General features: G+C 41.3%; 1 protein-coding gene across 1 annotated transcript in view; it reads right to left on the bottom strand.

Moving 5' to 3' along the window:
* si:dkey-237h12.3 (teneurin-3) overlaps positions 1-27,251 on the bottom strand; it is a 157,679-nt gene that overhangs the window by 61,014 nt on the left and 69,414 nt on the right. The window contains exons 4-9 of the mRNA XM_020509186.2: positions 26,153-26,381; positions 13,202-13,440; positions 7,599-7,724; positions 5,915-6,129; positions 2,723-2,933; positions 339-440 (exon numbers count right to left, since the gene is read on the bottom strand). Coding sequence (XP_020364775.2) covers positions 339-440; positions 2,723-2,933; positions 5,915-6,129; positions 7,599-7,724; positions 13,202-13,440; positions 26,153-26,381 — 1,122 coding nt within the window. The remainder of the gene's footprint in view (positions 1-338; positions 441-2,722; positions 2,934-5,914; positions 6,130-7,598; positions 7,725-13,201; positions 13,441-26,152; positions 26,382-27,251) is intronic.

The following is a 27,251-nucleotide window of genomic DNA, read 5'->3' as shown; positions in this document are numbered from 1 at the left end:
TTTGAGTGATAGTCCATTGTATAGCTGCAGTGTTGACACAACCTTACATCAACCAATCACTATCTTTCCATGCTACAGTAAAAAGGACTGGAGTACAACACTTCCTCTCCAAATATTTGATTTGAACGATTAGTGCCAGCCCTGACCATTAGTCTAAACCTAACCCTTAATCTAAACCTAACCCTGACATTTAGCTTAAACCTAACCCTAAACTAAGAACAAATATCACATGCACATGGTAATTAATTCTGAAAATATAGCCAATATTTGTCCATTGAAGCTTGCTCATGTATAGATTGCGATATCAATAGATAGATGAGGAGTTGGGAAAAAGATACCTCTTGAACAGTACGGCCCAATGAACCCTGGGAAACAATGGCAGGAGCTGGACACACACTCTCCATTCCCATAACAGTTGTGTGAGCACTCCATAACCGACTCTGTTGGGACAAAAATAATAAGACCCTCGATATTTATTGGAAAGTAGCATCACTCTCATCACTGTGTACTTTCTCTACCCTGTGAAGTTCATCACAATGTATTAAATTTGTAGCCTAATATACAGCCTGATCTCCCGAGTCGTAGTGGGAGGACCACCCAACATATAATTGCGTAACTCCAAATATACTTCGATATGATGGTTAACCGTGCACTGATGACGGCAACCCCTCGCACCTCTCTGATTCAGAGGGCTTGTGTTAAATGCGAAATACAAATTTCAGTTGAATGCATTCATACTAGGTATCCCCCCTTTCATTTCCCTTTCCAATTATATCACTATTTGCACATAAATGTGTATCCACCACCAGTTCTCTCACATAATTCATTTTACAGACACAAAAAGATCCCACCATTTCTAGCGAACATATTGTCTGTGGACATTTAAGAAATTGTACTGACATTTCCTGTTTTTAGCAGCGTCAGATAATTCATCTGTATGAAATGGTTGGATAGAAACCTGGTTACTGGCATGGCATACGAGTTCATACTTTTTTCAGTCAGATGTTCTTGCACAAGATTGAGATATCACACCTCTAAAATGTGCCAACCACACATACAGGGTTCAAGCAAAAATCCCATGACTGAAACTTAAATCAATCTCAGATTGATTGTCTGGGGCCAAGTGAACCTCCCATTTCATGTAAAAAAAAGTCATGACCCTCAAGCTTTTAGGGAAAGAGGATCATTTTGTATATGTTTTAAACTGAGAGTTTGACCAATTCCAGTTCTGTTCAATATTGAAAATACAAATAATTTAAAAAATATATATTTTCATCGCTGCATATATCATTTCATTACATCATCCAATATCAACACATTACCAATATCAATATCAACATCAACAAAATATTGATATCAACACAATATTAATGTCAACACATGATCAATATCAACACATGATCAATATCAACACATGATCAATATCGACACACGATTAATTTCAACACATGATCAGTATCAATATCAATACATTATCCATATGAACACATTATCAATATCAATATCCCCACAATATCATCACATTATCAATATTAACACAATAGCAATATCAACACATTATCAATATCAACACATGATCAATATCAACACATGATCAATATCAACACAATATCAATATCAACACAATATCCAACACATTTGATTGGATTTCATATCACTACTATGATGTCACATACTATTCCATCTTACATTTCCACACAGCCACATTCTCTTATTGCAGTGTTTCCCAACCCTGGTCCTCCAGTACCCCCAACAGTACACATTTTTGTTGTAGCCCTGGACAAACACACCTCATTGAGGCTTGATGATTAGTTGAGAAGTTGAATCAGGTGTGCTTGTCCAGGGTTACAATAAAAATGTGTACTGTTGGGGGTACTGGAGGACCACGGTTGGGAAACACTGGCTTATTGCATGAATGTACAGTGTACTCTATGTGTGTACCTCTCATCTGCTGTAGCCTGACAACTCCCATGCCGTCTTGCCCATCACGAATGCACCCCATCACGAAGATTTTACATTTCACAGTGCATTTCTAGTTCTTTGACATTTCTTTCTCCGCATGAAAATCTCATGACTGATCATGCCCACACAAGCAACGGGATCAATCTTTGTAAATCCTCTCTCTGAGTTGAAGTTAATCTGACATATCCCACTGTCTTGTGTTCGTTCAACAGACCAGCGCTCATAATGGGCAGTCCCCCTAGGCTGGGAGCTCCTTTCGATTGTGTTAAGTGGGCAAACTTTTTCATTTTTATTGCTTTTGAAGACTTGCATTGGATGTACACTACTGGGCTGTCAGTTTCAACACATCCGGGCAACTTTGACCTTGGATTTCGATAACTTCATATCTTTAGAAATGTATCGATGGAATTCCCTAATGCAAAACATTAACTTTTCCCACAGTACAATTCCTGAGCACGCACAACAATGAAAAGCCTAAGGGATAGCGATATTCCTGCAATGTAGAGACATAAAATGTGCATAACACAATTCATTAAGCCAAAAGCCCAACAACACATTTTGCTTGCATTATATAGTCTGTAGATCCAGTTTAAATGATTGATTAATGTATATGTTGATCTGGCCTGTCAACTACCCAGTTATTCTCTTAGTTGTGGAAAACGTTCTCCAAGTGCCTTTTCCAGCAATTCAATATAATTGAAAATATTCACCTCATCCATTTCTACATCAGTTTTCTACATTATTTCCATGTTATGCTTACCCAGGATGATGGTGTTGTATGATACTGTCTCCAGGCTTTTCCCATCATTGTAGAAAGCCAGATGCCACACCCCAGAGTCCAGATACTGGATGAAACCAGCTTGGTGGAGGCTGACCTGGCGCTCCATCCGGCCCCTGGTCTCCTGCGCTGTGGGAGCCCACCTCTCTTTGGCGATGAGCCTGCTGCCATCCAGCAGCTCCACAAAGTCATACTGAAGAAAGGTCAAGCAGAGGTCAGTTGGGACTAAGTAATGGGTCACTTCATGACATATGATGTGCGACATATAAATGTATGTAAATGTATAAACATTTACAATAACGGTGACATTCTGTAGTTCCAGGTGCATAGAGGGAAAATCTCTGTTTAAAAAATGTCCTAATTTGACATTAAAGGAGCTAGCCACAATTTAATTGAGTCAAAGTCAATTTGAGTTTTCCAGGAGACTGATCCTTTTCATTCTGCATGCTAAAAGTGTTTAATTCACACAAACGTACACAACACAGGGAGTTGAAAGTAGAAAAGGGCACATTAAAAAAGGATTTAGTATCGGAAATAGGACCTACAGGGGACACGACACCAAGCATCCCTCCAACTGACTCAGTATGGATAGGAAATAAAGCATTAAAGTTATGGTGAGAGAAGTCAACACTCAGTGGTTTAAACCCTTTTGAGAGGAGCAGAGAATAGATATTGACCTGTGGATGTAGGCAGTTTTTTATGTGTTGGTGGCCAGGGGGCCAAGTAATAAAAGTCCAGAACCCAACCATTCCTTTACTCCCAGGCCAGTGTGTACATCTTGATTGCTTGGCAAAGGCTTATCTCAATCTAACAATAGGAGCAAATAATAATGAACAAGAGGCCAAGCCGAGCCAGGCCAGCGGATGAACCACAAATAATTATTAGCTATACCTGGGAATTCAAACTAGTGTTGATCATTTCTTCACAAAACCTAGTTTAAGCCAATTGATGAATCATGCAGAGTAAGACACTTACGAACAAATTTAGTTGTATTATTTTCTTTTGAGCGATTGGTGACGCACTTTCAAGTTGTTCCTCTCCTCAAGCTGTGAATGTAACCAACAGTCAATAACTCTCATTGGGGTCTTTCATGCTAAGTTAAGTAAACGCATCGATTTATCGCCCTGGCAAATTAACGGACCGTTTCTAAGGCAGTGGCGGTTGACTTCGTGTCTAGGCATTGATAGTCTTGAGCGGCCTGCGCAGCAATTGCCTTGGACATAAAAGGAGGCTTGTCTGTTTGTTGTATTTGATTTAGTTGGGTTCCTTTTTTCTTTTACCATGGAAGAGTAATCCCTTCTTTCCTGTTGTCATTTGTATTTAACTTTTTTTTCATTTGATAGTGGCCCAATTTCCGGCACACGAAAGAGGCTCTTCTTCAACTCAAGTCAGAGAATGTCAAGAAGGTGAAGTTGAAAGATTTTCCTCTAGGGTGAAGTGGAAAATAGCCAGGTCATTCCACAAAAATAGTGCCTTTTGTGTCCCTTTGATATTTTAGTTATAAAATGTGCACCAATATTGAATTTTAAAAGCCTGTAATATTAAATGAAGTGCCCTTCAATATAGACCACATGGAAAATTCAATCAATATTTTTTAAGGCTTGCTAAAGTGCCAAAATTCAGCATTTTGACATGTCCCCCTGTCACTTCTAGGAAGATTTTAACCCACTTACCACCAAAGTTTTCACCATCATTGACCTAGTTATTATTTAAAAGTAATTTCTGAAGATTCTTTTTTTTTGTGTGTGATTAGTGATTAATTTACATCTGTCTCATTTTAAGGTCAACCCAGTTACGTGAACTGAACTCTCATATTAATATGGTAAAACTATTCCCTTAACTATTCCCTTAAACATTTTGTTTTTTCAAAAGACAGATTTAACATCTATCTAATGGTCAAATCATGGTGTAAAAGCAGGTGGTTCTACTCTTTTTGGCCATTTTATGGCTAGAGATGTTTTAACAATGCCATTTGTTTGGTGAAGCTTGCATTCAATTGACACTGTGTTGCCCACAACAAGCTTCCATTCCACCTGTCTCAATTTATGGCTGATTTAAGATGAAATCGTCAACCCTGTTACTTTATTTGGCACTTAATTCGGGACTTATGTTGTTTATTAAGTTGAACATGTGCTCTATATGACATAATGTTACAATTAAGTGAAATCAATGTTTTTTTTTCTTCTCAAAAGGCACCAGTCTGGTGGAACTACCCAGCCACGACCCTTTTATTATTTTTTTAATTTAACCAGGCAAGTCAGGTAAGAACAAATTATTATTTACAATGACAGCCTACCAGGGAATGTCAGGTTAACTACCTTGTTCAGAGCAAAATATGTTTACCTTGTGAGCTCGGGGATTTGATCCAGCAACCTTTTGGTTAATGGCCCAATGCTCTAACCACTAGGATACCTTCTGCCCCAAAGTATCAGAATCCAGTCGTTCCATTGTAAAGACTTTGTAAAAATAAGACTGAAAAGAGGAATATTATGAGCATGGCAAAAACCATCCAGTCAGATTTTTACAAATCAAATCAAAATGTATTTGTCACTTGGGCCGAATACAACAGGTGTAGATTTTACAGTGAAATGCTTACTTACAAGCCCTTAACCAACAATGATTTAAGAAGTTTTAAGAAAAATAAGTTGATTGATAAATTTTTTTTAAATTGAAAAGAAAAAATGTAAGTAACAAAAAATTTAACAGTAGCAGTACAATAACAATAGCGAGGCTATATACAGGGGATACCGGTAAAGAGTCAATGTGCGGGGGCACAGGTTAGTCAAAGTAATTGAGGTAATATGTACATGTAGGTAGAGTTAAAGTTACTATGCATAGCATAAAAGAGGGGTCTGGATTAGCCCTTTGATTAGCTGTTCAGGAGTGTTAGGGCTTGGGGGTAGAAGCTGTTAAGCCTTTTAGACCTAGACTTGGCTCTCTGGTACCGCTTGCGCTGCTGTAACAGAGAGAACAGTGTATGACTAGGGTGGCTGGAGTCTTTGACAATTTTTGGGGCCATCCTCTGACACCGCCTGGTATAGAGGTCCCGGATGGCAGGAAGCTTGGCCCCAATGATTTACTGGGCCGTATGCACTACCCTCTGTAGTGCCTTGCGGTCCGAGGCTGGAAGCCGAGTAGTTGCCATACACCCTACCCAACTAATGTACCATTTACCTGTGTGTGAGATGGTGGGAGACCCTTCCTCCCGTAGGCCCCAACCAGTGCATTCTTCTGAACAGAGATGTTGAACTTCAGGAAGCGTGGCTGCTCCATAGCCAGCCGAGAGCGCCAGAACACCCCAGGCGGTATTCCCTGACCTACCCTTCGGCCCACTTCCACTTGCCCGGTGTCAATGGAGTTGTTCTCCTGATGGACAGCACCAGTCCTGCCTGGAGGGGAGAAAGAGAGAACACTGAGATAAAGCTAGATGGACATTTTGTGAGGTCAAGCTCACCACAGTTGTATACAGTTTTCATCTGCATTGATTCCATTTTCAACAAAATAATATTTCTCAATATTACCTTAATTTAAATAAAATTCTGCAGATACGACTCCCAGTCTATATCCCTGGCCCAGTGTGTATCCCGGGCCCTCATAGATATGAGTCTTGCTCATTAGGTCAGTCAAACATGGAAATACCAGACAGCTTCAGTAGTTCCAGGTATTTATATTTCCTGGCACAGTTGATGATAGAAACTTCTTTATTCCCACTCAAATAGACCTCAGCTGATTGCTCCATTATGAGACTGGAACAGATTGTTTCACCATTGATTACTATATATTGTTTTGACCTGACGAAGATCAGTTTCAGATCGAACCGTAGTCAATAAAGCGGTGAATTGGGAGCTTAATGAGTGTGCGGGCCTTCTTGTTCTTCGACATTGATTTCCCTATCTTTTGTGTGGTACTTGTGATTCACTGCTAAATGTCTAGGATCTAAATGTACTAGCTGATTCATTACCTGGTACAGTAACAAAACAACAGGACAAGGAAGTGATGCTTTTAAAACGTTAGCAAGCAAAAAAAAATAACTTGAGCATGAGTCATTCTTACATGAAACGCATTTAAAGCATTTTTGCCTGATATTTATTTCAAAAACCACTTAGGATAAATATCTTTCTTACAATGGACCTCCAGAGTTTTTGTTTGGTTGAAATAAAGACACATTATTACAAAATACTGTGCAGTATTGCAATGCATCACTGGATCAAGGAGGGACTTTGCACACACACTGCTGCCATCTAGTGGCCAAAATCTAAATTGTTCCAAAACTGCAATATTATATTATGGCCTTTCTCTTGCATATCAAAGATGATGAAAAAAATTATATTTGAAAACGCATGTTTTTTTGTTTGTATTATCTTTTACCAGATCTAATGTGTTATATTATGTGTTACACATTTCCACAAACTTCAAAGTGTTTCAAAGCTACAGGCAGTTCGATTTGGGTATGTCATTTTAGGCAAAACATTTTTAAAAATGGTCCAATCCTTAAAATATTTAAATTAAATCAGTGGCCTCTTTTTGTAAAGGTGAAGAAAGGTGGCATGCATGTGGCAGACATTGCATACAAAAATGACAGACACCTACTGGTAAAGGCTGAATGTGTTAAAGCTGTTTGGACTCTGTCGATTACAATTCAGAAGGTACCTACAGTATAGGATAGGCTACAGTCTGGGTCCGTTTTTGTGCTGAGCCATACACATAACATTCACAAAGCAAAATGGACAAACAAACAAGCATCCAGTGCAATTAAAGGCTAGAAACATATTCAGAAATATGGTGTGTTCCTTCCCCAAATGTGATCTACAGATATAACAAGTAGGTAAAGAAGTAGGTAAAGGGCTAAGGTCCTTACCATAGTCAACTGAGAGTACTGTCACTATGCTTGGTTGAGTGGGCAAAGCCTTCCCCCCTCCGTTCTCAACCGCTGGTTTGTTTTCCGTTTCTTGAAGTTGCCAGTTGAGGCCGAAAAAGTGCATTGCTGTAAAGTGAACAAAAACAGTGGAATATGCTAGGGTTAGGGCAATCAATCAAATCATTACAAAACGAAATACGTGCTGGACAGCATTTCTAGGAAAAATAGATCAGACAATACATCATTTTGTGCCCTGTGGTGGCCTGGCAGTTAGCACCCCCGCACTCAGCACATGAAAGTGGTCATGACTCAGTTCCCTCCCTCCCTCCTTCCTTCCTTCACTCTTTCCTTCCTATACTTCCCTGTATCTTCAAGAAACATGACTGAAAAATACTAAACAGTAGGAATTATTTTTATACTAGGTTACCTTACTATGGGTGCGCCACATGTAGGCTAAGTGCTCTACTGTAAAACCCAACAGGGGCCAGACACAGCAAGCTCAATCAATACTGAGGAGACGAGGAACACTGTTGTGTCTCTTTGGGGAGCGCTGTTCATTAACACAAACAGCACTGCATCAAAGAGCGCAGCGGGACGTTCTATTTAAAAACCCGAATATTGTCACCAAACAGACAGGAGGAGGTGGACAACGTGCAGTAACATAATGACAGCCCAAATCAAAGCATCTGGAAACCCCAAGTGTATGTATTTGTGTGCGTCAGAAAGAAGGTCAAAGAGGCTTCAAGCCTCAAACTCTCTAATTCTCTTACGTAACCAACCAAACCGCCATGTTCTTCCTCCAACCTCTGTCTCTGAATAGTTTGCTATTAAGCTGCATGTCTTGTTGTTTGGGGAAACTGGGTCTTCTATGAACACAGTGAGAGGGTGAGGCTCCTTCAAAGATCGCCAGCCGGGGAGTCGTGCTGAGGAGGCAAAACTCTGATTTCCCAGTGTTTTGATCTGAGGTGGAACTTTTTTCAAACGGGGGGAGGGTATGGGGAGGGTATGGGGTATTGACTGCTTAAAAAACATAGCTAACTCACAAGGGATGAAGCAGAATCATAGAGAATACGGAATTGGAGAGGGAGAGAGACAGAGAGAGAGAGAGAGAGAGAGAGAGAGAGAGAGAGAGAGAGACCAAGGCAGAATGATGTGTGCTTGTACGTATGTATCGGACTGTGTTCTTATCTGTGGGCTGGCAGAGGCGGAGTGTGCTAGTGCATACATAAGCTATTTAAGACATCGCACCTGGCAGGTGTTTTGGCTGCAGATGAAAGAGAGGAAGGTGAAAAACTCTACCTGAGGCAACTGGCAAAGGAGGCAACTGGCAAAGAAGGCCTGTATCTGTTTAACTCACACACTCACAATCAAAAGAACTCCCACACAGGAAACACACTCATGCACCTTAAAGCCATTGGCGCACTCATAAGCTATACACGCGGAATCCAGAAACAAGCCAACCCACCAAACATGCACAGCAAAATCACATGCAACCAATGACAGAGCACGATATCATGAATTAAAAAAAACATGGCAGGTCCAGATGATAGAGATAATATACATGGATATTAATATGGCACTGTAATGGCCCTCAGCTATGGAGAGCACTCTCCATACTTTTTCTCCATTGCCTCATTTCTCCAGACATATTTCTCTCTATACGAGCATGTTATCCTGTCCTCCCTTCAGCACCATGAGAATGCTACGGCAGTTCAGGGGAAAGTCACACAGCCCAAGATTAAGAGAGTGTATGACTCAGGAGGACAGAAAGGACAGATAAATCTCCACCCATTTTATCGCTGTGGTCAAGCTGCTAAAGGTTGGTGTAAAAACCAGACAAAGCCCCTTCTGAAGTGGAATTTTGTCCTATGGGTGAGGTTGATGCGTTACACTAAAGCCTGTGTTCCTAGCTTCCTGGTTGAGATGAAAGCACTTCCTGGAAGAGATTTTGTTGCACCAGAAAATCTTTATAGCTCTCGATTCCACACATCCTCTCTCATCGGCCCTTCTCAAAATGCTTTGGTGAAGAAGGCTTTCAACTTCTTAGGATAGTTCCCTTTTTGGGGGTTATGCCCCATCAGCACATGACATTGTCACAATGTTGCAAATCGGTTGTGAGAAGGTGAGTCATGACAAGTGATAACCTTGTGATAACCTAATGTGACTGGGGTGCTGGCATTTTGTTTCTTCTGACAGTGTCATTGTAGGGTGTCGAGGGGGATTTCAACTGTGTCTGTCTTTCAGGGCTCCTGTGGAGCTGGGATATGTCAGTGATGTCACTCTGTGGGGCTGGGTCATGTCAGTGATGTCACTCTGTGGAGTTGGGTCATGTCAGTGATGCTGCTCTGTGGAGCTGGGTCGTGTCAGTGATGTCACTCTGTGGGGCTGGGTCATGTCAGTGATGCTGATCTGTGGGGCTTGGTCATGTCAGTGATGCTGCTCTGTGGGGCTGAGTCATGTCAGTGATGTCACTGTGGGGATGGGTCATGTCAATGATGTCACTCTGTGGGGATGGGTCATGTCAATCATACTGCTCTATGGGGCTGGGTCATGCCAGTGATGTCACTCTGTGGGGCCATAATCTGACACAGATTCAAACTGTATCATTGGGGATCTGTAGGATGAATTGTCTCTGTATCTGACTGACATATGACAACGGCAGACGGAATGATATTCTAAGGTCTGTTATCTGCTCAGCAAGATCATGCTGAAAGAGCAATACACATTTAGCACAGTTTATAAAGCCATCAGGTCAGTCAACACTGATTCAGCTGACTCAAAGCCATAAAGTCCAGTCAACTTGTCTATTAGATAGTTTAGTTTAATTGACTGGGAAGTGCAACAGATATCCAGTGTTGTAACTTTAGTGTGTTGGGTGCTGTCATGAATTCTCTACTGAGAACTGAAGGCTGGTGCACCACTTACGTTGAATGGAAAGCCATTTATATTTGAAAGGATAATATATTTGAAAGGCCAAGTTGTAGTACAGTAGTTGTCCAGCTAGTTCTTATGCTTTTTCTATCCACAGCTTCATCTTTGGAGAGTGGGTGTTAAGAGTGCTAAGCCTCCTCTAAAACACCTGAGCAATGCTCGAGGCTTGCTTAGTCGTCTGTTTATACCACAGTATATAGAGCATAAGCAGAGCAATGAGGGAGGGTCATGGTGAACTACGCACTAATACAACAATGTAAACAAGGAGGGCCCATAGTCACAACGAGGGGCCAAAGTTAGAAGGAGGGCCATAATCACAAGGATGGGCCATAGTCACAAGGAGGGAACATACTCACAAGGATGGGCCATAGTCACAAGGAGGGAACATAGTCACAAGGAGGGGCCATACTACAAGGCTGCCATAGTCACAAGAAGAAGCCATAGTCATAGTCAAAGAGGGGCCATACTACAAGGCTGCCATAGTCACAAGAAGAAGCCATAGTCATAGTCAAAGAGGGGCCATAGTCACAAAGAGGGGCCATAGTCACAAGGGGGCCATAAGAAAAATGGGGGGCCATAGTCAGAAGGAGGGGCCATAGTTACAAGGAGGGCCTTAGTTACAAAGTGGGGCCATAGTCACATGGAGGGGTCATAGTCACAAGGAGGGGCCATTGTCACAAGGAGGGGCCATTGTCACAAGGAGGAGCCATAATAACAAGGATGGGCCATAGTCACAAGGAGTCACAAGGAGGGGCCATAGTCACAAGAAGGGGCCATACTAGAAGGAGGTGCCATAGTTAGAAGGAGGGGCCATAATCACATGGATGGGCCAAAGTCACAAGGAGGGGCCATAGTCACAAAGGGGAGCCATAGTCACAAGAAGAAGCCATAGTCACAAAGAGGGGCCATAGTCACAAAGGGCTGCCATAGTCACAAGGATGGGCCACAGTCACAAGGAGGGGCCATACTACAAGGAGCAGCCAAAGTTAGAAGAATGGGCCACAATCACATGGACGGGCCATCATAAGCTGTCATAGTCACAACGAGGGGCCATAGTTAGAAAGAGAGGCCATAATCACAAGGAGGGGCCATAGTCACAAGGAGGGGTCATAGTCACAAGGAGGGGTCATAGTCACATCGAGGGGCCATAGTCACAAGGAAAGGCCATAGTCACAAGGGGGGCCATAGTCACATTGGGGGGCCATAGTCACATGGAGGGGTCATAGTCACAAGGAGCGGCCATAGTTACAAGGAGGAGCAATAGTGACAAGGAGGGGCCACAGTCACAAGGTGTGGCCATAGTCACAAGGAGGGGCCACAGTCACAAGGAGGAGCCATATCCACAAGGAAAGGCCATAGTCACAAGGGCGGGCAGAGTTAAATGGGGGGGGGGGGGGGCTATAGTCGCAAGGAAGGGCCATTTTTACAAAGAGGTGGCCATAGTCACAAAGGGGAGCCATAGTCACAAGGAGAGCCATTGTCACAAATGAGGGGCCATAGTCACAAAGGGCTGCCATAGTCACAAGGATGGGCCACAGTCACAAGGAGGGGCCATACTACAAGGAGCAGCCAAAGTTAGAAGAATGGGCCACAATCACATGGACGGGCCATCATAGGCTGTCATAGTCACAACGAGGGGCCATAGTTAGAAAGAGAGGCCATAATCACAAGGAGGGGCCATAGTCACAAGGAAAGGCCATAGTCACAAGGGGGGCCATAGTCACATTGGGGGGCCATAGTCACATGGAGGGGTCATAGTCACAAGGAGCGGCCATAGTTACAAGGAGGAGCAATAGTGACAAGGAGGGGCCACAGTCACAAGGTGTGGCCATAGTCACAAGGAGGGGCCACATTCACAAGGAGGAGCCATATCCACAAGGAAAGGCCATAGTCACAAGGGCGGGCAGAGTTAAATGGGGGGGGGGGGGCTATAGTCGCAAGGAAGGGCCATATTTACAAAGAGGTGGTCATAGTCACAAGGAGGGGCCATAGTCACAAGGAGGCACCATAGTCACAAGAAGGGGCCATAGTCACAAGGAGGGGCCATAGTTAAAAGGGGGGGCTATAGTCACAAGGAGGGGCCATAGTTACAATGAGGGGCCATAGTTAGAAGGAAGGGCCATAATCACAAGGAAGGGCCATAGTCACAAGGAGGGGCCATAGTTAAAGGGGGGGCTATAGTCACAAGGAGGGGCCATAGTTACAAGGAAGGGCCATAGTCACAAAGAGGGGCCATAGTCACAAGGGGGGGGCATAGTTAAAAGGAGGGGCCATAGTTACAAGGAGGGGCCATAGTTTCAAGGAGGGGCCATAGTTACAAGGAGGGGCCATAGTCACAAGGATGGGCCATAGTCACAAGGAAGAGCCATAGTAGTTACAAAGAGGGGCCATAGTCACAAGGAGGGGCCATAGTCACAAGGATGGGCCATAGTCACAAGGAGCAGCCATAGTAGTTACAAGGAGGGACCATAGTTACAAAGAGAGGCCATAGTTTCAAGGAGGGGCCATAGTCACAAGGAGGGGCCATAGTCACAAGGATGGGCCATAGTCACAAGGAAGAGCCATAGTAGTTACAAAGAGGGGCCATAGTCACAAGGAGCAGCCATAGTAGTTACAAGGAGGGACCATTGTCACAAGGAGGGGCGATAGTCACAAGGAGGGGCCATAGTTACCTATACAGTAGCAGAGCATGATTGAAAGCAGGACAGCCATGCCCACTGCGCTAAGGGCGGTGCATCTCCAAGAGCAGTGCTTGGGTGACTTCTTGAACTTGAAAGCCCCTCTGGAGAGGGTGTTTCTGGGTAGTGGACGTGCCGGGGTGGAGTACACCGCCCCAGTTGCCATGGTGTAACCTGGGGTTGCCGTGCCGAAGAAAGGGGTTGTTCCTGTGCCCGTCTTAAAGAGGAAGTGTCTAGGGAAACAAACCAGAAAAATACAAATTCATATTAGATAATGAATACAGAAACAAATACACATTTATTTGGGTGTACTCTATATTCCTATTAAACCTTTATTTATTCAGGATAATCATTGAAACAACATATTTTTGCATGAGAAACCATGGACATATCATTATTCTCCAATGTGAATTGTATATTCAATACGATAGGCCTCAGTACTAACCCTGACATTGTAAAAGGTGAAGCTAAAAGTACCTCATAAAAACAATCATCTCCCACTTGCTCTTTAACTACAGGGACCGACTAATAGGCCATTATACCTGGGGTAATTAAGGAGGTTTAATCACAAGCACTACTCTGGCTTTGCCACTTAACTTTTTAAACCCACGTGGAAACCTCTGAAGTAGATAAATTAAGCCTTGATGCCTCTTTTGCTATCACTTACGGATGAATGGCTAAATGTGTGCAGGTTGGACCTAGTAAAATGTGACAGACTTACCATTTGAAGTGTTCTCTGTGTAATTAAACTTTTACAGCCCCTTCTTGTCAATACTGCTAACAGTATAAATACCAAGGGTTCAACTGTCTCAGTGGGTTGGAGCATGATGCTGACAACACCAGCGTTGAGGGTTAAATTCTCTCAATATTGTAGCAAGTGTGCTAGGGCACTGTGAGTAATTGCAATTTCTGTTCTTTATGTTGCATTATCTCACTAACCGTTGTACCTGTGAGGTTGGTTCTTGGTTTGTTACATCAGGGCTCGCATTCATGTGTTTTGTTGGGGTGGTTGATCCAGTACCTGTGGGCATGAAATGTGTGCCAGGCTATGGGATTGGCCCTCCACTAACTGTTGGTAGGAATCTTTCTGCTGTCCCACTAGCCTATTGGCGCCATTTGGGGTTTGATACATAAATATACCCATGAGTTTATAAAGCCATCATTCTACTTCTCCCTCCTTACCTCCACATTACAACGTCTCACTGTCACATTGTAAGTTCCTTTTGATGAAAGCATCTGCTAAATTATTTATTAAGCTAGTTAACTGTCACTTTCCATGCCAACACTTAAATTGCCACAGCCTTGCCACAGCCATGTTGTTTTGTTAATGCATCTGATCAATGGTTTTCTAATAGCACAAATGTCTAATATGGGTTGTATGGCATTTCTAAGCCCCAATTGACAAGCATAGTCATGGATAGTATACGTCTCTCTCTGTGAAAGAGTACAGCATGTCACTGAGAATGAAGAGTGTGGTATCTGAACAGGGGTGTTCACGGATCTGGCAGGATGTATGGTGTATTCAGCAGCTTGTGTGAAAAGTTGGAGGTCAAGTGTATTATGAGCTTAGTGATCTGTAATATGTCTGTTTTTCTTTTCTCCAAGGTTGTTGATTGATGGATTCATCTCACTGTTTGGTCAGAGAAAAGGGTTGGCGGTACACCTATTTCTGAGGTGGTTCAGTAAGGATTTGTGCAGTGATATTGATTTGAGCATACAGTGAATAACTGGGGCCTATTTACGAGCTGCTTGTCTATGAGAATGAGCATACGGTGGTTATAGGGGTCTATTTACGAGAGAGAATGCACCAAATGATTTCATTTCACACATAGTTGATATTGAAGAAAATGGCCAAAAAGTTAGTTCACAATCAAAAGGTTAGTTCACAATCTGAATTATTGAATATCAAGTCCCACTACTCATCTACAGAATATTAAGCATTTTATATTTATTAATTTATTAATTTAACCTTTATTTATACAGGTTTTTCTCATTGAGATTACATCTCTTTTCCAAGAGAGACCTGGTCCAATAGCAGCAGGGGGAAACAACGTTTCAGACAAAACAACTTACATACACTAATACAACATTAAACAAAACTTTAAACACACATACAATACAACAATGACATATTATGTTAAAAAACACAAAAGTCTTGACTAAAAAACAGCTGTCCAAAAGATAATTACACTCTTCTATTATATATACATCGATCAAGTGTTTAAACTCAACCAATGAAACTAGATCATCAAATTTTAAAATGTTCAGGAGAGAATTCCAGGACCACGGAGTAACTAAAACTATTTCTACCATGACTTGTTCTAATTTTTGGTACTGTTAGAAGCAAATTTAGAGTAGGAATTTATATTTATTTATGGACCTGATTAAAAAAGAACAGAGATAAAATGGCACAATATGGCCTTCTAAATCAGTGTATACCAGTATTTAAGCCTACGCAAGGTCAATGACAACCAGCCAACAGTGCTGTGGAGATCACAATGCTCTCAGGGCAGTGGTTGAGGCCTGCAGATATATAACATCACTAAAATCTAAAACCGCCAGTAATGTACATCGTACCCGCTCCTTCCTGGCCTCCTAAGAAAAACAGGCCTTATGCCGGTAATAAAAACCTATTCTCAGCACGAGCTTCCTATCAAGTTCTCTACATGCACAGTGAAGCTCAGCTTATCATCAACCCACACACCCAAATATTTGTACACTTTAACTTGCTCTATAGTATGTCCAGCCAATGTAGCAATGACATGATTAGTAACATGCCTGGCATTTGAAAATACCATGCATGTTGTTTTACCCGAATTTAGAACCAGCTTTAAATCATACAGATTTTTTTGTATAATGTTAAATGCTCTTTGGGCATTTTCAAAAGCTAAAGATAAACTACTACCACTTGAACAGTATCATATACATAAAGCTTTACATCTCCTGTTCAATAAGATTCCCAATGTTGTTGATATGCAAAATGAACAACAGTGGGCCCGAAATAGAACCTTGTGTAACACCTGAGCACACCTCTATGGACTCAGATTTACAACCATCCGCCACTACACATTGTGTACGATTTGATAGGTAATTTATAAAACAATCTAGAGCATGACCAGTAATTCCACAACATTTTAACCTTTGCATTAACACAGCATGGTCCACGGTGTCAAATGCCTTCGACAAATCAATAAAGACAGACACACAATGTAACTTCTTGTCAAGAGCACAGTGGATGTCATTTAAAACCTTCAATGTTGCTGAAACAGTGCTGTGGCTAGACCTAAAACCTGATTGCATTCCATTTAAGATGTTGTTTTCTTGGAAGTAGGCCTTTAGCTGCCTACTAACTAAGGACTCCAGTACCTTTGACAGTAGAAACAATTTTGATATGTGTCGATAGTTGTCAAGTAGCGAAGGATCTCCACCTTTCAGGAGAGGCAGTACAAAAACAGATTTCCATAACTTGGAGATTTCCTTAACATCAAGCGTGAGGTTAAAAATACATGTTAAGGGGGAGCAATGATGTCTGCAGCTAGGTGTAAGAAGCAGGGGTGTAGTTCATCCGGGCCAGGGGATTTTTGTCCATCAATTTCTTTTAAGGCTTTACACACTTCTGAAACAGGGAAGGATGAAAAGGAGAATCTGGTGAAGGAGTGCACAGGGGTGTCAGGTAATTTCATAGGGGGCTTAATTATACCTTTTCAAATAAACTGCCTGCATCTAAAAAATGTTGATTCAAGGCTTTCAGAATGGAGGTTCTCTCAGTTACAATCAGTGTGTCTACCAACAATTGTTTGGGAAGCGGTGTATCTTTGTTGCACTCCAAACTTATGACTACTTGCCAAAATTTGGATGGATTTTTTAAATTATCTGAAGTAGATTTCAGGTAGTGGTCTGCTTTCAATTTACGGATCATAGCCACCCCCATATTTCGAAGATGTTTAAAAGCCATCAAATCATCTACCGAACCAGTCCGTCTTGCTTTAGCCCACATAGCATTTTGATCCCTTATGATTTTAGTAAGTTTCTCAGTAAACCAATGGATTTCTCTGCCCTTAATTCAGCATTTTTTTAAACGGGAACTTTACTGTGAAAATTTGGCGTTTAGATTACTAAAATCCACTGTAACACAAAGCTGCCTTTTGGCACATATTTTCTGTTGAATAAAATGGCAAAATGTTGAAAAGCAGTATTGCAGTATTGTGTTCTGAATATTAACTTGGCTAACAGACTGCCTGCTAACAGTGGTGGGTAAAATGAAATGCTTTTGGAAATGATTACCAAACACAGTGGCGTGATAAACGTCTGCGGCTATACACACAGGATGATCGTCTGTAATCAATTAGAAGGAGTGTGACGAAATGAAGCACATTACTATGCTAATCCTGGCTGCTCTATTGATGTGTGTGTGTGTGCATGCGTGCATGAGCGTGTACGTCTCTTTGAAATGGCCATCGCACAAAAGTAATAGCAAGAGCCGGGTTCCATTGCTCAACTCACTTCCTCGTCATCAGTTTGACATTTGAAACACTTGAGGAGGACAAAAGACAAAACATACAGTGGGTAGATTTGGACCTGATCTAAGCCCTTCTGCACTTCAGAAACAATGAGCACAAACACCCTTTGACTATGTAATCTGCCTATTAGCCATCATATTGTTAGCATTAGCATTTCAAGGTAAAATGATGGAATAATACGGCTCTTTAATCCATGACCAAGACAGCCTACCGATGTGGCAGGCCCCTAAGTCCATCTCTCTCTCCCTTTCTCTCTCACTGTCCCTCCCACTATTTTTCTCTCTCGTCCTATTAGTATCTCTCCCTTCCTCTCTCTATTTTTTCTCCCCCTTTCGGACTCTTGCTCCCTTCTTCTTTTTTTTTAGCTCTCCCTATCTCTGTTTCACTCTTTTTCTTCACCCCCACCTCCCCTCCCGCTATCCTATGGAACCACCTGCCCTCTCAGCAGGGGAACTGGTAGCAGGTGCTAACCTAGTGCAGCAGCACACATCTGTGTGACAGTATTTCAGGGGGCAGCCCCCTGGTGTTTCTGGGCCATGGTGCAGAGATCAGAGTGGCGCCATTTTGAGATGCTTCCCCACTGCGCCCGGGCTGCTGCACATAACCAAGTAATGCTGTTTGATTCGCTTTAAGACATGAAAGTGTTGTTTTGAGTACTTGGGGGATGTGTGCATCACGGTCACAACATGAGAGATGGATGATCTGTTGTTGATTTTGAATGATAATCATTTAAAAACACCACAATCTAATTAAGTATTTACTAATGCAGTTCATGTACAGTACACAAATTATTTTCATAGGTTTAAAAAAAATATATACCTGGAAGAATTACTCCTACTCTCTATTCTTTCAGGAGTAAGGCACCCATCCTGACATTCTATCGTTGCATGATTTTAGACTCCAGACATAATTTCATTTTACGAGCAGACTCCCCTGACAGGTGAATCTGATGAGGGCCGACAGACCATTTATAACAGTAGCGTGTGGAACCACAAACGTTGAAGCTGTGTCATAATAGCCGTTTCAAATGCTCTTTATTGAATATGTGTGACAGAGAGTTTAACTGGATTCCACAGGACGCACGAGACAGCCTAACTGCACCGTATTGAGAACAGTACTTATAGTATATCTGGTATAAATGTATTATAAACCAATTTTACACATTTGGTTCATTTTTAAAACTAATCTGGGAGTGCACCACATTTAAAGGATAATGACCTGGGCGACTTTCCTCTCGAGGCCAATAGCAATTCACACATAAATGGGATTCAGTGGCACCTTTGTATAACACTAATTGAAAATATCTGTATTTCTATAGAGGCGAGTGTTAAAAAGTGGAACCGGAGTGGTTGATTGAAAGCCCTCCACACACTTATGAGAAGTGAATGTATCCATAGCGGTAGAGAACAGTCCGGAACAGAACAGAGGATGTAATAACAGGGTTATATTGGCAACTAATTGAGCACTTTATATCGAAGAGCTGTAGTGTTCTCAGCATGGATTGGAACAAAAGCTTGAGTGTAACAATTTCTGAAGAATATCTATTCGGGTTAGGAAACCTTCATTTCTCACTTTGAACGTAGTAATTAGATTTCATTCAAAGGGCGGCTAAAAGCCTAAAACTCTTCCAGATTTTGCTAGTTTTATGTCAAGTCAATTAATTTGGAAATTGTTTTAAGTTGGGTATTTTTGCTTGAGAGTCAGAATATTTCACTCCCTGTTATGGACTGAGGTTGTTGAATCCCTTAAAAGATCAACAAATTGAATACAAAGCAGCGATACTGAAATATAACATGGAGGTGTAAAAAAATAAGGAAGCAGGTGACAGCTGATATCATATAACATCAGCTGTTTTGAATAGTTATGCATGTCTGCTTTGCGCACTCAATATTGGAACATGACAAAAATAAATGCACAGAAGTGACCAGTACATTAGGCATTTCAGGAAATGATAGTCAGTCTATTACCTTTTGACAACACAGACAAACAGCTCTAAATGAACCTAATGACTGTACACTCCATTGTACACTGCATTGAGAATATCTATATAGAGGGAGACTTGTGGAATGGGAGTCTAACTAAAATACATAATGGGGCCCATACATTTCCTCTTGGATAAACACATTAGTAATTGGATGCAGCTTTTCAATAAGTTAAAAGAACTGTTCGTTATGAATGTAAGAAGGAACGGGGCCAAATTAGAATGCAAATGCTTTGAAGACCACATTTGTAAAGGGGCAATCTGCAGTTGCTACATCCATTCTTGGACTTACAGTACCAGTCAAAAGTTTGGAAACATCTACTCATTCCAGGGTTTTTCTTAATTTTTTTTATTACGATTTTCTACATTGTAGAATAATAGTGAAGACATCAAACTATGAAATAACACATTTGGAATCATGTAGTAACCAAAACACTGTGTAAATAAATAAATAAAAATATATTAGAGATTTTTCAAAGTAGCCACCCTTTGCCTTGATGACATCTTTGCACAGATTTGGCATTCTCTCAACCAGCTTCATGAGGTAGTCAACTGGAATGCATTTCAATGAACAGGTGTGCCTTGTTCAAAGTTCATTTGTGTTATTGTATTCCCTCTTAATGCGTTTCAGACAATCAGTTGTGTTGTGACAAGGCAGGGGTGGTATAGACAAGATAGCACTATTTGGTAAAAGACCAAGTCCATATTATGGCAAGAACAGCTCAAATAAGCAAAGAGAAATGACAGTCCATCATTACTTTGAGACATGAAGGTCAGTCAATGCAGAACATTGAAAGTATGAAACTTTGAAAGTATCTTCAAGTGCAGTCGCAAAAACCATCAAGAGCTATGGGAAACTGGCTCTCATGAGGACCACCACAGGAAAGGAACACACAGAGTTACCTCTGCTGCAGAGGATAAGTTCATTAGAGTTAACTGCACCTCAGATTGCAGCCCAAATAAATGCTTCACAGAGTTTAAGTAACAGACACATCTCAACATCAACTGTTCAGAGGAGACTGCGTGAATCAGGCCTTCATTTAAATTTTTTTTAATTTCACCTTTATTATCATTGAATTTCTGCAAAGAAACCACTACTAAAGGACACCAATAAGAAGAAGAGAATTGCTTGGGCCATGAGCAACATGAGCAATGGACATTAGACCGGTGGAAATCTGTCCTTTGGTTTGATTAGTCAGAATTTGAGATTTTTGGTTCCAACCACAGTGTCTTCGTGAGACACACAGTAGGTGAACAGATGATTACCTAATGTGTGGTTCCCACCATGACGCGTGTAGGAAGAGGTGTGACGGTGTGAGGGTGCTTTGCTGGTGACACTGTTGGTGATTTATTTAGAATTCAAGGTACACTTAACCAGCATGGCTACCACAGTATACACCATCCCATCTGGTTTGCGCTTATTGGGAATATCATTGTGTTTTTCAACAGGACAATGACCCAACACATCTTCAGGATGTGTAAGGGCTATTTGACCAAGAAGGAGAGTGATAGAGTGCTGCATCAGATGACCTGGCCTCCACAATCACCCGCCCTCAACCCAATTGAGATGGTTTGGGATGAGTTGGACTGCAGAGTGAAGGAAAAGAAACCAACAAGTGCTCAGCATATGTGGGAACCCCTTCAAGACTGTTGGAAAAGCATTCCAGGTGAAGCTGGTTAAGAGAATGCCAAATCTGTGCAAAGCTGTCATCAAGGCAAAGGGTTTACTTTAAAGAATATTACATTTATTTTGATTTGTTTAACACTCTTTTGGTTACTACATGATTCCATATGTGTTATTTCGTAGTTTTGATGTCTTCACTTTTTTCTAGAATGTAGAAAATAGTAAAAATAAAGAAAAACCCTGGAATGACTTTTGACTGTTACTGTGTAAATTATTGATATGTACCCATTAAATTCCTCATGAGCTTAGTTCAACTGTCGTACCCCATCCGAACCCCAAATATTAGCTTGTTTACGCCAATGTTTGTAAACAAAGTAAATGTACACTAACACTGTAAAGCCTCAAAACATGGTTAAAAACTATAATTGTGATATCATGATGGTCAGTCCTTGCATCCACAGCTCTGTCTATGAATTTGAGAGTGGTTACATTTCTCCAGCACCATCCCTCAGCTTTTTATCGAAACGGGGCAGGGAAACACTTAGTTATTGTTTCAACCACTGATTGCCGCTTTAATGAGTGCTGTAGTATGATTCATTCATTCTAATGAATCATAACATTAGCTAGTGTGGTCGTTCATTGTGGTTGTTCTATACTTGAAGCCATACTAAAGTTATAGTACAATGGGTAGAAGGAGGCAGGTTCTAAATGCATGCAAATGATAAAACCCCTGACCCTTGTTTGTCCCATTGCATTAGTTATCACCATGAGTTGAACAGAGAAAATACGTGATATGATTTCTGTAGGCATCTCTTTGCCAGTTAACAGAACCAAAACCAGCATATGCTGAATGCCTAATATACTGTATGTTATCTGGTGCTCTTGTTTGCATTGAACAACCTAGTAGTTTACTGGACAAGCATAGTTATATGCGTAGCTAAGGCCGTCCCATCTGCCCCCTGAGGTTACCATGACGCCTGGTTCCTTCTCACAGCGAGGCACTTGCTTTAGAGTACAGCGTGCTGCAGATAGTAATTTCTATACCTGGGTGATGATAGGTGTGTACATATTGTTTTGTCAATACCAGCAAGGCAGTCATGGTTACAGTGATGTTAGTATTCAATTGCCGTGTCTTCCTCAGCTTGGAAGAACAAATGCTGCATAACCCAATTGATTTGGTCCTATCATGATAGCTTCTTACTGCATGCTGCTAAAGAAAAACGTCAAGGCCCAAATTTATCTAGGATGTGTAAGAGTACTCTGAGCCCAGGAAACATCCGGCTGGAATGGATTCATCCACCTGTGTCAATTTGAAGTAGAGCGTAATATACTTTCCTGGAATGGTATGGACATTTTGAAACCCCTTTATGGTTTGGAAATAAATAACACTGATGTTTTTTCTCACGGGGGAAATGCTAGACAAAGACTCTTATGACAAAGTAGCTTCCTGTGCAGGGCATCTTCAACTGAAAAAAAATAATCTATTTAGACCGAAGTGCCTTCTTGTAAGTTACATCAATCTGATTTCAGGCTGGCAAGCCTCTGGAAACCTGTGCTCTTCCATTACCATTATGCCAAACCGCTTTGGATCGTATCAAATGTTGCGAATGATCCATCTCCAGGTCATATTTCCTTTCACCTCAAACGTTTGCTGGTGCTCTAAACTGATTAACTGAACTGATGAGGCAAAGTCCTAGCAGAGGCCCTCTAACCATCTCTTATTGTTGATGAACTATGAATGATTAGTAATTAGTGATAGTGCATTAGTTGAAGGGATTATGTCCAGAGGTAAGATTGTATTTGTGAGAGATATAAAATAATTTCATCATGCAATGTACATTGTCCATTTGGTTTCTTTGAGGAATAGAACAGACTCACCTAGTTGACATACTTTTAATGCAGTGGGCTAAATCAGGGTCACTCTGAAGCTGTGTTTGAATTTCCATACTAACATACTGTATACTACATACCTAATGAGTATACAATACATACTATATACTATTAGTTAAGTTTAGTAACGTAAACTCTCCCCATTCCGTACAAATGTGCGCAACCGCGACATTCAAACGAGGCTGCAAAGAAAACCAAAGGGACTATAGTGACTGTGTTGACTTCAAAATATGGGGTGTGAACTACGCTTCTATTCAAGCGTTGATCGACATGGTAATGGCTCTATAGTATTGGAGAAAAGTTGAAAAAACGGACCCTCCGTTACATCGTGACGTGTCAGGCCGTAACGTACAGCAACTATTTCTGTCTTATAATCTCTCTCCACCAGGTGTAGCACTTCTGTCATCGTTTAAAAACAAGAAAGGGACAGGGACAGGGTAAGGGGGGGATACCTAGTCATTTTTTGCGTCATCACTGCAAGCAATCATGACTCTCAATGTCGCTGTTTACTTCTGAAGATCACTTTAGCACCGCCCGAAAAACCCGATGCAAATTCGACACAAACCTTCAAATAGGTATGTAATGACACATTATATAAACTCTTTATAGTGCTTTATTTACATTTTAGAGGCGATAAGGTGATAAGCTGGACAGATCGAGTGAAAAAAAAGCAGTTTTCCCACACATCATCTCTCCTTCTCACTATCACGCATTAGTTCGCTTCCCCACCCGCCATTTTTTAAAAGACCCGACGGAGCTCATTGCCTGCTTGAATTATGCAGAAACGGGCAGCGTGGTTGGTCTCGGCATGAATTTGGTTGGAAAGGGGAGAAATTGTGCTTTACAATGGTATTGACATTCCAGTTGATCTGGAAGTATAACGTTTGTTGAGCGCTAAAATAAGGTCAATTTTACGGACCAAGGCAATGTACAAAAGTGAGTGAGTTGACGTTATACCCTAAACGAATGGTATCCTTTCAGTTGAGCGCACTAGCGCTGTGCCTGTCTACCGGAAGTTGATGCTGTTGCTATGCAACCTCTTGCTAGCTTGTTAGCATAAAAAATTACGAGCTAGACAATTTAGGACTTTGGGTGTGTTCTTAAATTCAATCTGGAGTGCCAGACTGCGCTCAGAATGTTCTCTGGGCATTCATAAATTCAGAGCGTTGTCAGATTGTCCATTTGTAAACTCAGAGAGTTTTGCTCTCCGATCGTTCAGTGTAAACTGTACGCTCTGGCCGATGAGTAGGGTTGATTCGAGCGTTCTGACCTTACAATGGCAGTCAAGCACCCAAGCTAACTGGCTAACGTCGGCTAGCTTGCTAGCTACTTTCAGACACAAATGAGAGAACACATCATTCTAACCATTTTACTCGCCCTAGCAGAGCTGGTTAGGCTGTTTTTATGTCATCCAGAGTGTTTGTGACTGTAACTGTGCTGCTGGGAAGTTATTCTGCACTCTCGTCCACTCAAAGGAAAGTGCTCTGAAATTGGAGTAAGTAACCAGAGCAAATTTACGAAAGCACCCGAATGTCCATTGAGAAACGTAAAACGACTATACCACTTAGCTAAACTATGAATGACGGGAATAATCAAGTCAATAAACACTGGATAGTTAGTTAGATAGCATATAGTTAATATACTGGCAAGTTTGATGTATTAGTAGCCAACTAACGTTAGGTAGCTAGCTAACATACTGCTGTAATGATATGCTATGTGGTTCGTAAGGACAGGGTAGCTAGCAAATTGTCAGGCAACATAACGTGAAAGTTAACTTATTTGAAAAGTCATTACTTTATTACATTTGTCATAATTAGTTAAAGCTATGAATTTGTATCCGCTCCCGTTGGACTTTTCTATTTTCTGCAAATCTGAAAACAATATGAAGCCATAACCATTTTTTGAAGAATTTCACTATGGGCCCTTAAAAGGATGGAAATATTGTCCACTGCTTGTAAACTTCGTATTTTGTCGAATGTAGTATGACATCCGGGAACTTTTGGCATACTAACTTTATCCATACTATGACCAATAAGCATACCATATACTCAATTTATGTCACAAATAGTATGGTTCTTGTGGTTAGTATGAGTATTCGAACACAGCTAGAGTGCTTCCTGGTAGTCTTTAACAAATCTACTTTGAAACCATAGTATACACCTCACACACATGGTTATGGGCTATAAAAAAAATAAGACACCTGTACCATGTCAGATATAGAGTTTAAATGTATTCCATTTTTTGTTTGCATTCCAATATTACACTTTATATACATCACAGAAGACTGAAAAATAACAAAACCGTTTGACATAGAAACACCGGTTTATTAATTATGAAAAAAAATATGAATACAATTCCACCCATGAGGCCACTAGTCATTTTACTGTAGGAAAGGGCTACCCATGACAAGGAGACCAACAGTTCCACTGAGATGCACCAGAATACACATAGAGAAATGTACATTCAGATTATAACAAACCAACCTCTTTCTTCTGTTAAAGGGAAACGTCACCATTTTTCAACTTCATATTCATCAACATATGTACAATTTGGTGCGTTTCTATGTTTTGTAGTAAAAGGAAGATAAGTGTTTCATCGGTGTGCATCATGTAATTTTGACCAATTGTGAGGAAGCATTGCCTACTAATTGTTTACTAATTGCCTACTAATTGTCTACTAATTGGTTGATGATGTCATTGGAAACCCTTATCTTCCTATTTTTTACTACAAAACCTAGAAATGTTTCTTTTTTACTTATGTGCTGGAGATGAGAGGAATATGATGTCAAAGATTTTTTTTTACATTTCCCTTTAACGTACATGTAGATATGACGCTTCATTCCCTAAAGGTGCGATTGGTCATCATATCGCCAGGTGTATTGGATGTCACAAACTGTCACAAACCCCCCAGGTGCATTGTGGGTCACTCACCTGCTCTCCAGGGCCACATTACTGCCCAGGACCCAGCTGTCCTGCAGCTGGACACATTCCGCTGCGCTCTGTAACTCGGCCACCAGGCCAGCCGAGGGGGGAGGGCTTGGGCTCCTCTGATTGGCCAGCGAGCCGCGGCTCAACGACGTAATGGACGGGTGGTGTTTGTGATGAGGGGGAGGGGCTGGTGGTAGAGGAGGCGGGCCTTGTTGACTCGACAGTTGGGCTCCTGTTCAAAGGGAAACAGAAAGAGACTGTAAGCACATATGAGAACACCTGAATGTAAAACCAAAAAAAGCATAGTACACCTGCTTGGCATTGCATTGGGTTGCTACTATCTTGTGGGGGAGCTGCTTGCAATAAACTGGTGATTGTGTTCTGTATAAAGCTGTGGCTATCTGACAAACCAAGAAAAGTAAATGCAACCTAAAATTGCTCTTCAAATGCATGAGATGCTATAGCAACAAAAAAATATTGATAATTATGGCAAACACCAACTGGCTGAATGTTAGGTTCTTTAACCCAGAAGGTCATTTATAGAGACAGCTGTTTCTTTATGGGAGCTTAACAGGATGTTTCACGTTTGATTACAGCCCGAAAAGACTCTCAAATAACTAATGACCAGAACATCCATTAGAGCGCTCAGAGAACAGGTTTTCCAATTTCACACAAAGCTGTGTAATTGGCCCCCGGAATGACACGTCGTGATTATCTATCCATCTTCAACGCTAAGAGGTAAACCTACAATGCTGACATTTCTGATTTGCTCCTGTAAATTCCAAATGGAGGTGGGTTTTTTAAGGGTTAGGGCAATCTTTGAGATAATTGAAAAAGTCAGGACTTTTCTTGAACTATGTCATCTGCATTAACAGCATGCTTTGATAGGGTAAACAGCTGGATATGAATTTGGATTTTGGCACAATCCTTGTTACATGCTGGATGTCCTAATGGTCACCTAATGGTATGCTGATGTTTCTACTTGTCATTTCGCTGATGGCAGCCCTAGAGAAAGACCCAGAAACAATATGACAAGTTAAGGCCAGTAACATGGACTGTGCTAAAATAATATGACAAGAGTGAAGGCCAAAAATAACAACTT

The sequence above is a fragment of the Oncorhynchus kisutch genome, linkage group LG19 (assembly GCF_002021735.2).
Source record: "Oncorhynchus kisutch isolate 150728-3 linkage group LG19, Okis_V2, whole genome shotgun sequence".
NCBI lineage: Eukaryota > Metazoa > Chordata > Actinopteri > Salmoniformes > Salmonidae > Oncorhynchus > Oncorhynchus kisutch.
The sequence above is the reverse complement of the archived record's forward strand: the minus strand, read 5'-3'. Positions and strand labels throughout refer to the sequence as shown.